The sequence below is a fragment of the Trachurus japonicus genome, chromosome 23 (genome assembly GCF_045865225.1).
Source record: "Trachurus japonicus isolate A0001 chromosome 23, Traja_1.0".
Classification (NCBI taxonomy): Eukaryota; Metazoa; Chordata; class Actinopteri; order Carangiformes; family Carangidae; genus Trachurus; species Trachurus japonicus.
This window is the reverse complement of record NC_140929.1, coordinates 6,333,805-6,346,126: the sequence shown is the minus strand read 5'-3', so window position 1 is coordinate 6,346,126 and position 12,322 is coordinate 6,333,805. Positions and strand designations below refer to the sequence as shown.

The 12,322-nt window shown below is 42.2% G+C and overlaps 1 protein-coding gene across 1 annotated transcript in view; it reads right to left on the bottom strand.

Moving 5' to 3' along the window:
• Positions 1-11,770, bottom strand: part of usp6nl (USP6 N-terminal like) — a 90,487-nt gene extending 78,717 nt beyond the window's left edge. The window contains exons 1-2 of the mRNA XM_085769347.1: positions 11,444-11,770; positions 1,166-1,272 (exon numbers count right to left, since the gene is read on the bottom strand). Of these exons, the coding sequence (XP_085625473.1) occupies positions 1,166-1,169 (4 nt within the window). The 5' untranslated portion in view covers positions 1,170-1,272; positions 11,444-11,770. The remainder of the gene's footprint in view (positions 1-1,165; positions 1,273-11,443) is intronic.
• Between the last annotated feature and the right edge of the window lie 552 nt (positions 11,771-12,322).

The window sequence follows — 12,322 nt, the reverse complement described above, 5'->3', positions numbered from 1 at the left end:
CATACACACACACACACACACACACAACAGTACGCCACAGTCAAATGTTAAAGGTGCACTTCCTTGAAACGCTCTGAAACCCACAGACCTGAAAAACCAATATTTCCTCTTTATGTAGTTTTAGCTCGGATCATATCAACTGACATCACTGTGACCAATCTGCTCAGGTTGAAATGCAAAAACTAAAACGATTGGTCGCTCCATACAGTATAAAGGTAGATGTTTGTGTTAAAGCTCCATACAGTATAAAGGTAGATGTTTGTGTTAAAGCTCCATACAGTATAAAGGTAGATGTTTGTGTTAAAGCTCCATACAGTATAAAGGTAGATGTTTAAAGCTCCATACAGTATAAAGGTAGATGTTTGTGTTAAAGCTCCATACAGTATAAAGGTAGATGTTTAAAGCTCCATACAGTATAAAGGTAGATGTCCATGTGTAGTGTGATTATAGATCAGCTCTAGGTTCTATATTAATACTGTGAAAGTATCAAAGCCTCAGTCCACAGAGAAATGCACACAGCCTGTATTCAGAAACTGAGCCTTAAAACCAGCCGTCAGGACTTCCTGTCACTTTGTGATGTCACAACAGAGCAGTCACCAAGCCACACCCACCACAAACCACCATCCAGCAACTTGCAGGATTTGGTTTCTCTGAGTGTTTCATTCTGCAATCTGCTCTATTTTTTATTGGATCACTCAGAAAACTAGTCAATCAGAAGCCAATCAGAAGAGAGATTCAGAGCCTCCTCCTCTCTTCTGATTGGCTGACACCGACCTGTTGTTACTAGAGCTCCAGAGGGAAGCTGAGAGGGGAGATGTAAAACTACACTGAGATGTTTTTTGGAGAATGAAAATACAGGAACTTTAACAAGGTATCGAGGCCAAAAAAAGGGACATGAGTGTATTCTTGCTTGGCGTGTATCACAGTCGGCCATGGAGACTGCCAGCTGATCTTTCATTTCTGAGAGCCTCGGTCCTCTTGGCACAAACATTGATCAGTAACTGATTCCAGTAACTGATGAAAACACCTCACTGAAGCTTTGAGAGTCTAAATGCAGCGGCGTCCCTGAGTTTTCACTTCTCACTTCCTGCAGTTTGCAACACAGCGACCAAACCAGAGCCAAAGACAGAAAAGTAAAAAATAAAAATGAAGTAGACAAACTTACTCATGGCTGGAGACCCCGGGTGGGGGGCAGGGTGAGGCCCAGACAGGGCGGGGCTTTGGACAGGTGAGGTTGTTCTCCACTGGGTCTTTCCTAGAGGCACTCATGACCTGAGGAAGAGAAGAGATCAAGTCCAAGTTCAAACTGGTTGCTGATTAAAAAACTCCAAAAGTGAGACTTTGCTCTGTTTCTATTAGCGTATAAGCTGAATTTCTGTGTTTTCCAACTTGGACAGAAACTCCTCATTATTTCACAACATTTGACAGTAAAAATGATAAATCAAAATATAATAATTGACACCTAAATTGTTAAAGGAAATGAGTCAATTACACACATGCATTTACATGTCACTGAAATGAACAAATACGGTTCCACATCTACTCATGTACACACACACACACGCGCACACACATGGATGATTAAGGATGTGGGTCTGCTGCTCATTAACATCTTCACTGGGATAGAAATGGCAGGGCACTGGGTGGCTGAATGAGCGCTGTGTGTGTATGTGTGTATGTGCATGTGCACCCATCCATCCGAATCAGCCCGGTCATTGGACTGAATAACAGTAATCTGATGATAGTATGCAGTAATAATGGGTAATTTGATCACTCTGCAGATGCCTGCAGCAGGATGAGGAGGGAGGGAGGGAGAGGTGGGCAGGAAGGAGGAGGAGGAGGAGGAGGAGGAGGGGGTAAATGATGCAGGTGATGTAGAAATTAAGCCCCCCTCCCCACCTCCACCTCCACCTCCACCCCCATGTTGCAATGAGCTTGACTGCTGCAGATGCTGGAGGATCCAATATCCTCCGGGGCTACGAGGGGAGAAAAAAAAAGAAAAGAAAAAAAAGCAGCACAGGTCAGCAGAACAGCTAGAGAGGCAGAGGGAGGAATGACAAACAAGCAGCAGAGCAGCAAACACTGCTCAGATCCATTCATACTGAGGATGGAGAGAGAGAGAGAGAGAGAGAGAGAGAGGGGGATGATGTTTCCATCTGACAAGCGTCAACCAGGTTTGTAGAGTTTGTAGAGAAAAACTTCAAAACAAACAACAAAAAGCCTTGAATCAGGTTTAAGATCATCTTCTGTGTAGTAAAACCTCATCCAACCAGTCCAGAACCCAAACATACAAAAGAAATGAGAAGAAAAAAAATGTCTATTATCTCCTCCTGCTGTTTTATGTCTAAAAGTTTGGCTCGTCAAATTTCCAAATCTTGGTTTGAAACTTTTTAAAGTTAAATCTGCTCCTTTTTCTTCACTGAAGAAATCCTGAAATCTGTCAGTAGGCTATGTACATGTGAATTGTTTCCAAAAATAAAAATAGATGCTGGATACAAGAAACCCACACTAAAGTCCACCAGCACATGTGCACATCATCATCATCATGTCTGACTGAGATAAGATGGAATCTGGACTGTGATCGGCTTGGTTTCTGTTTGATGAAACTTTCTCTGCGTCTTCTACATCATTCTGCAGAGTGAAGGTCAAACACTCAAGTGTGAAGGTTTTAAAGACGGACAAAAGAAAACCAACCATCCTCAGTCAGAAGAGTTCAACACTCAAAACTTATTCATGTCTTTATCAGCTCTGTGTGTTGCATTGACAGCGACGTTGCCAGATCATCTCTGGCAAATATATGCAAACTCTCCACTCACAATAACATAGGAAGCTCCCATTAATTTGGCTTTAAATAGGTTTTTGAAGGGAGAGTTTTCAGTATTGTTGTGAGTCCTGGCTGCAGCGAAAACACAAAATCTCTCATATGAAATATGGTTTTAATATTGGCAGATAAACTGTGTGTCCATGCAAAACAGCAAGAAATGTGTTTTTAATCGGCCCCAAGTGGTTCCAACAACAACAGACTGTTTGTAGGAACCATTTCCCACATGAATTTTCTATTTTTCCTCCTTTTCTAGCCCCCCCACACCCCTAATACAACAATAAAAATGCAGTCTGGTGCAGGAGTAACATCCAAGAGTCTGAATAACCAACTCCCTGAAACTCAGCAGCAGCTACTGCTGTACATGTCGGACAGGAAGTGAGATCTCAGAGGGTTTGAGGCGGACAGTCTTAGCTCTGAGGCTGTGACCTGGGATTAGATCCGCCATATGTCCACCTCTGCCCTGAGGCCGGGACACCGGCCAGTTACCATGACGCCGCCGATCAAACCCCAGCACCTTCAAGCGAGGTGGTCGGGGTGAAATCCTGGGGTCACATGAGCTCGACAAGTTGTGTGCGTGGTGGTAAATAGAGATGATGTGTGAGACACAGTGTGTTTGATTTACAGATTCACATATTAATGATGATGATGATGAAGCAGCAGGATGCAGAGCGATAGCAAACAGAGAAACATCTGCACAGGTCGCCTCCAGGCTTCACTGCAGCTGTAACAGTTGTTCAGTGTTGGATGTTTGGACTCTTCATTAGTGTGAATGCATTCACACTATTGTTCTTCTGTTCGGCCATTTTCTTCCGCCTTTTTACGGTCTTCTTCTAGTCCTTCATACTTTGTGCTATTTCAACAATTCATATATCAAAACGTGCAGCTTTTTATATATATATATATATATATATATATATATATATATATATATATATATATATATATATATATATATATATATATATATATTTTATATTTTATATTATTTATTTGGTATATATTTTATATATACCAAAAAATAGTCACAGGTCACAAAAAAGTCCTCTTCTTACTTGGTGTGGCTAATTCCTGCACTTTCCTTACTCTTTTATTTAAGCAGAAGCCAGTGATCCTCTTATTAAAGGTTTTCTTTGCCCCTCACATACTGTCTCTGTCTGTAGCCTAGTGGTTAGCTTGCTGAGTTGAAGACCTGAAGGTTGCTGGTTCAAATCCTGCCTCAACAACAATTATAGTGAATTATTTTCCCAGTCGTCCTCTGTTGACTTCTGATAACTTGCTTCATGTTGAAACTGCTGCTCTCAGCCTGAAACTCACAGAAATTTTCATGTTAAGTCATTCAAGCTTGACTCTCAAGCTTTCTTGGTGTTGACACAGTGTGTTTCCAACAGGTGCAGCTTTGGGCTCGTTAACTTCAGAGTGAGACAGAGTGCAGTTCATCAACAGACAACAGTCTCTGCAACTGTGTGTACACTGTGGCCTAGAGGCAGAGTGAAAGTCTATTGACCATAAGGTTGTGGGTTCGATTCCTACCTCGGTCAAACATTTGTATGGTGATCACTGCTTGCACTATTTGCTAATTCTGCAACAGCGTTCAGCTGCTTTCAGCATTCACACGCATTTCCATCAGGAAATGCTACTTTATCTAGTTTGTCCTCTTGTTGATAATTAGGCAGCTCCTCATTCTCCACAGAAAACTTCATGAATAAAAAACTGTATTTATTTAACTAAAAACATCATAAACTACTCCATCTTCAAGTTTAAAGAGGAACTATGCTACATTTTTACCTTAATTAAACAGCTCCAGAGTAAAAAAATAAATAAAAGACTTGTAACTAGTTCCAGGGAGAATGGAGGCTCTCGACCCGGTGTCCCAGCTCTCGTCTCTGCGCCACCGAAACCTAACGCGCCCCGTAACCCGTAATCTCTTGTTTATGACAGATAAGACTACATATATACACATGGTAACATGGTAGATGATAAATAACGCTATCCACCGCTCCATGGATTGATTGATTGATTGAACGCACATGGCCGGGAGGAGGGTTAGAGACACGGCAAACTTGCATAGTTCCCCTTTAACTTCGTCCTGCTAAATCTCAATCAGTTCCTTCGAGGATATTGCACTTATAAGGCCCAAACTGAGTCATTCAAAGTCACTGTGACCTTGATCTCTCTACCTATGACCACCAAAATCTCATCACTTCATCCTTGAGCCCTGGTGAGTGCTTGTGCCAAATTTGAAGACGTTTCATTCATGTATTAGTGAGATATCGCGTCCACACGAAAGAGACAGTCAGACAGACAATATGCCTTCAAAGAATCTTAAAAAAAAAGGGTTATTTTCCAATATTCATGCTCCATTATAGCCCAAATGTAAGACAGAGAATGACTGTATTTATTAATCATTATCAACAGCCTCAGTCTGAAACTTCTCCACTTCAAAAAGCTCTGTCTGCCGAGCCACAGTGCCTCTGTTGTTGTGGCGTTGTTCGCTCGGCTGGGCGGCAGCTGTGAGCCTGTGTAACTAACTGTTACACCATGTTAAAGAGTAACCACACTCCCTCAGTCTGGTTAGACCTCTCTGAAGTGGATTAAACTGACCACTGATGTGAAACCAGCCCAGAATGTGTATGTGTGTGTCAGACAGCCGAGTATCAGAGCGGCAGCAGCAGATTGGTCCGACATGATCTGTATCGGCCGCCGTGAGCCGGTATTGGCCAAACACCCCGGTGTTTGTTGGACATGAGGTTAGTTACATTTGATGCAGGGTCAGGAGCCAGTATGATTCTCTATCTCACACACACACACATATATATACACACACAGAGGCCAGAGGGCGGCTCAGCATCTGGTGGTGTGTTGTGTTGTGTTGTGTTGTGTGTTGCTCCTCTGAAGCCGGGCATTAAAACAGAGAGTGGAGGACCGAGCCAGCCGGGGATCAGCGGCCAATAAAGACGGGTAGCACCAGCAGCTCGGTGCCAAGGCCTGGACGGCAGTGAGGGAATGTAACAACCTTGTGTGTGTGTGTGTGTGTGTATGTGTGTCTGTGTGTGTGTGTGTGTGTGTGTGTGTGTCTGTGTGTGTGTGTGGACCACATCTGGTATGTGGGTGGGCCGCCTGCCTGGTGAAGTCAGTTATATTCTGCCGCACCGTGCTGCTGAAATTCCTATCGTACCTCAGTCAACCTGCGAATCCAAAGGAATCTGCAGCTTTGTGACCTTTTAAAGGAACAGGTAGACCAGGGGTATTCAATTAAAATTCATTGAGGTCCAGTTACTAAACTTTCATCCAAGTGAAAGGTCCGAACCTTATAAAGTCCAAATGGTGTCTTATATATAAGCTATAGCCTACCCCAACGAAGTGCATTTTCATATCTATTGTCAATTTTCAACACAGGAAACATTTAACATAGTGCACTTTTATAGTAAACAACTAGCTTTTTTATTTTTTTATTTTTTTTACCATGAATAAAAGTAGCTCCCAGGCAAATTAATTTAAGGCCTGTATTTCAATTAAAGAGAACAAGACCGAATAAATAAGGGGGTTTCCCTGTTTGTTTGTTTGTTTGTTTGTTTGTTTGTTGCTTTTTTCTTTCTTCCTTTCTTTTTTTGAGGCCAAGGTGTCAAAAGCATCTTGATAGCTGCACTGTCATTGTATTGTCCCCCTCCATTAAATATGGAGGAAGGCTGAAAATCACAGGATATGTCTGTTCTGTTCTGGTGATACAAGTCAGTAGTCCTGAAATAGGTGTTTCTCTTCTCTTCTGGTGATACAAGTCAGTAGTCCTGAAATAGGTGTTTCTCTTCTCTTCTGGTGATACAAGTCAGTAGTCCTGAAATAGGTGTTTCTCTTCTCTAACACACATTCTACACCTCTGAAGCGACGTCTTCCCGCATACGAGCTTCCTGCTCCTTCCAAACGGGGCAGAGCTCCGCGTGAAGAAGTTTACAGACCGAGGGAGAACCGGGGGTCAACACAACACCGGCGGAGAAGCAGGAAACAAGCACGTCGCACCGCTACGGCGTTGTGAGCGCACATTAAAGTAATGGGCTTGTGCGCGCAAGAGACCCTTCTGAACGGCCCCCACGCGCGCGCACACACGCTTAACCAAGGCGGCGGCGGCGGCAAGGCTTTGGAGCAAGGCTGTCATCACTCCGTCTCCTTTCTCTTTCCCTCTCAGACGCACTGGCCGCACCGGGTAAACAAACGATCTGATTGGCTCAATTGAGTGAAGCTGCCGTATTGACCTATAGCTGAGCCCGCTGTCCCGTCGGAAAAAAATGTTATTATTAGAGATTGGTCTCGGGTCCGGATCGAACCATCACTCGGTCCGGGTCCGGACCGAGGTCCGCCATTTGGTGATGCCTGAGGTAGACATTTTAAATCTTACATATTTGCTTTTCTTGCACAATTCTACAGGAGGACTCTTATCAATCTACTCAACAAGAAAGTGAAGAAATGTAATGTTGTGGGAAAGTGTCCAACGACACCTTTAAAACTGTTTAAACACCAAAATATTTCTTGCTATAATGCCAAATTGTTTGTCTGATCATTTATTCAAACACAAAATTTCAAGCATCGGTTGGAAAAATATCTGTGTAGATTATAGCTGCAGGATTAATCACAATGTAATCATTTCAAACATGCAATAGGGCTAACTGCAATATGCAAATCACAGAAGCTGCATTTTTCTATTATTAAAAGGTAAAGCTGTCAAAATATTTTTGTGAATTGTCAGCATTATAAGTGTTGTGTTGCTACAGAGACGCACTGGACTACAAATCAATCAAAAAAGACATAAAGGGACATGTTTGTGTTTGTTTGGTGGGAAAAGACCCAATATAATTCAAAGACCAAAACAAAATATTCACATTTTTGCATAGCGTGCAACATCAATTGGTTATAAAACGAGAAGTTTATTGCAGGCTGCAACACAACTGATGATGTTTATTGTGAGTATATTTGTAGTTGTGTTTTTTCGTCCATGTGTAAAAATGAATTCAAAATGAAGCTGAATGGAGTTGGTTTGAATTGTGGCTGGGACTGTGAGTTACTGTGAGTGTGAAAGCCTGAATACACACTACACTCTCCAGAGAGAGGACGTCCACAAACAGCTGCGGACGCCACGGACACGTAGTCGCTCTTTTTTGGGTCAGGAGGAGTAAAACTGCAACCACAACAGACACAGACACACACACACACAGACATTGTAAAGTCTCTGTGTTGCTATGATACAGAAAGTCAGTTGGACAATTTGGAGTTTGGGGAGCCACTGAACACTGTGCAGCCTGGCGAATAAACACACACACTCACACATAAATACAGACACACACACACACAGGCTCATTCAATTGTTCCTGGAGAGGCCAAGCAGACGCTGTAGCGGAGATAGAGCGCCAACAGAAGAAGGAGATGAACTAATTTGTGGTTGTTGACCCTGACGACTGCAGAGCTTTTTTCCATTTCCTGTCTGTCACGGAGCCACACGTCCGAGTCCGACAGCAGCGTCCAACTCCACGCTGAGGAATCACTCACAGATTTTCACGCCCCATATTTGGGCACAGATTAGTGTGTGTATGTCTATTAATGCTTCATTTCAGGGCATTTACAGGACAGAAAATGTTGCCTGAACGACTTCTAATGACTTGAATTTGCATTTTAAGGGGATAATCATACAATAAAATGTCCAACAACACTAGTTTTCACTGTTGAAGTGTGAATATCCGCTGCTTTTCTGCTGTTAAACCATTTTAAATGAATATATTTTTCTCTTTCTGAGACTAAATACAAAGTATAAAGCTAAATATATGAATAAAAACAGCTGCTTTTATCAGCTCTAGCCACCTGAAACCTAGTAACGGTCTAAATATTGCATTACAAAAACAATACGGAGGGGAAAATCCAGTACAACGAAAAAAAAGCAGAGCCCAAAATGTGCCTCGCATTCACCGTCAGGTTCTTGAAAATGCCACAGAGTACAGCCAGCGACTATGTCTAAAAGTCAGCAGGGGGTTTTGTGTAAAAAGGTCAAACTCTGACAATGGTGTGATGGCAGCTGGGTGGTCCGAACACTTATCAGACCTTTAACCTAAAAAAAAAAAAGCTGCAGCAACAAGCTTCTGGTCCGTGAGCAAGACACTTAAAAAAAAAAAAAGAGGGAAAAAGCCTGACAGCTGTGCAGGTGATGCTCTCTGTGACGTCTGATCCCTCTGACAGAACAGATAAACCTGAGCAGGCCTGAGTAAAAAAAAAAAAAAGCTAAACAAAAACACAAAAACAATATTCTACTTACTCGCCTTTCCCAGGAATGCGGCTCCTATCTGCTTTCCTCCTCTATTTAGCATCTGAGCTGGGAAAAGGGCTGGTCCCAGAAAAGCAACTCAGCAGCAGTTGACACAATGGCTCCAAATAAAAGCTGATAAAGCGGTTAGTCTGACCCTGACACATCCTGACATGCTGCTCACTTCATCGCAGCCTGACGCCCGGCGAGAACTCAGACTTTAACCACATATTTATGACGACTACAGTGATAAACAAGAGGAAGAAATGTAGGCTATATGTTTTCAGATTAAGCTTATAGCTGCTGGTTTGGTTTGTATGTGGTTGCTTTTTGCTTGATACTGATGGTATCAAGTTTATTGGATCTAACAACACTCCATCCTGTCCTGCAGTGTACAGGACTACAACTACAAGGTCTGAGTCTGGAAGCTAAACGCAGTCACAGGAGTGCAATATCACTACAAACGCCTTGTGTTTTCAAACTGTAAAGCTCCTGACTGCCTTAAGCCGCATTATCCTGAAGCGGGATAGGAAGGATTGAAAGACACACCAGTGTCAAGCTTGGAATATTAACCGATACGATTTCCTACCACAATCTTTTCAAAATAAAACATCTAGGGTCAATTTGTATTGTGTTTTCTAATGACTGGAATGTGGTGAAGTTGCTTTATGATGGTGAAACAGTGCTTTAAATATTGTCACATATAAACATATGTGTGTAATGTATTTTCAACCAGACATATACTGAACCTTATCAGGGTGCATGCACATTTCAGCATGTATAAGTCTATTGCATGTACTTGTATTTATGTTTACAGTGTGTATGGTTATTATAAATGCGTACAATGCACACTATTTACTTATATAATGTTATATATAGTTATTATGAACAGTGCTTTTGACTCTATAGAAGCGACACGTTCAACGCTTTTATTTTGAAGGCGAGTCGTCTTGCATCCGCTTTAAATGTAGTTATTTATATCTTTACGCACCTTGCGAAAAAGGTAAACCTATCCCGTCTGTCCCGAGGCAGGAAACAGCCCGCAACTTTATTAAACACACGCAGTAAAACAAACCCGTAATCACACGCCTTTTGTTTATCTCCACATATGTTCTTGTTTTTCTAAATTGTAAAACAACTGAGCTCCTCGATTCATTTAAACGCTACAGACGCAGCAGCAGGAGCAGTAGCAGCTCCGAGAGCTCATCAAAGTGATTGACGGGCCGCCGCAGCCAATCAGGAGCCTCGGAACTCTCGGTTACAGCCGACGGGAGGCTGTGATTGGTTCTCCGGCCGCATTGATTCGGTTGCAGGAGGCTGCCCGAGGGGGTTTCGGCCGCGTCAATGTAGCAACAATCCGCCTAAATATGACCGGAACTAGAGTGTTTTGACATTCAAAATAAAACAAGAATTTGCTAAAGCCACTTTGATGCAACTAAAAAGGCCAAAACGTCATCATATATCTAAATGTTCCACTCAGGAGTGTGTTTTTGTTTGCTTTGATGCTGTTTCTGATCATACATATAGTTCAAACTAATGCAGTTTGATACAGATGTTCTACAGTAAATCCTCCCTTCATAAAGATTGTAATGTCCAGTTTCACTTAAATTGTTCTAGACTACAACAATATGGTCAGTTCAGCAGGACAGTAGGCTACAATTTTGCAGCATCACCACAAAGCTCTGTAAAATAGATTAAATGAAACCTAAATTATAACCAACCCAAAGAATTTGTATTGGAGGGAATTAACTGTAAGCTAATGCCTAATACACAGACAACTGGAAAGTCAGGTTTAGCATTTAACAAAGTGCATATTTGATCTTAGCTTAGCTATAGCTACAAATATGTCAATACAATGCAAGCTTTATAGAAATAGGAAGAACTGACTGAACAATCATCCGAAATCCCTCTGATGCTGTTATAGCTAGTGGTAAACAACGACTCTTATTTTGTAGGATGATACCGGAAGTCTCGCTGTTCTCACTCGGTTAGCTCAACAGCGGTGGGTTTGGCTAGGTAGGCCTCAGTGAATACAAATAAGCACAAAGTTTACAATAATAAAAACACCATGTACCGTGTTCTTCAAATGTAAAAACAACCTGAATTATTTCACTCGGGCGCCCAAACAAAGTCCAAAATAAAGCTCCGGCGGCAGGTTTTAATTTCACTTTGGCAAAAGAAAAGAAAGAAAAAAAAAGAAAAGCTACAGTAACGGAGGCGTCCGTCATTCAAGCAGCACTGCACCGCACCGCACCGCCGCGGTATCGCTACCGTTTCCCCCACTGACAGATGCATTTCTCGGGACAAGTTCCCCCCTCGTTTCTCCTCTGCAGGCTCACCTTGCTCTCAACTCGACGCGGTCCTTCCTCCTTCACATCGCTGCTGCTGCGGGTAGTTCCCCGGCCGGAGCGGAGAGGAAAATGTCCATGGTCCCCCCCGTACCAGGAAGTCCAGAGCACTTCTCAAACTCTGTGTGTGTGTGGTGGGAAGCCGCGCAGGCAAGGCAGGCAGGATCCCAGCCAGGTAGCAATGCAATGCGCCGCCCGCCGGGCTGGTCTGATCTGATCTCACCGGCTGGATGCTGCTGCTGCTGCTGCTGCAGCTCAGTCCAGCCTGCGACATTCATTTCCCCACATACACACACTCACACACTCATACACACACACTCTGAGCGACCCACTGTGTTTTTACTGGGGCTGTTAACAATCTGTGGTCAATAAAAGATAAATATCATCCCAATGCAAACCACATTTTATGATGGCAGTTAGAATAAATACTTAGAAAGAGGATTTCCCAACTTCACACTGACTTTTGTTTACACTTTATTTCTCTTTAATTCGGCTTTTTTTTCCTATTATGAATTTTTTTTTACAGCTTCATGCTTTTATATCTCCAAAAAAGAAAAAAGAAAAACATGAAAGAAAACAGTCTTAAACCCATAAAACAATTTATGGTAATTCCTTGTTGCACATTTGAATGTGCAGTTAATAATGCAAAACATGAGTCAAGCTTTAGTCCAGTCAGTTTGCTACTAGTTGTAACAGAATCATGCATGCAAATGAAAATGCATGTGGATATACTGTATATTATTAGTGGATATATTCACTAATATTCAATGAAATAAACAATCAAATACATTTAAAAATCAGTACAATAACAACCAACAAGTTCTAAAGCAATAAGATGACATCACATATTTTGTGTAAATTCTAAATACT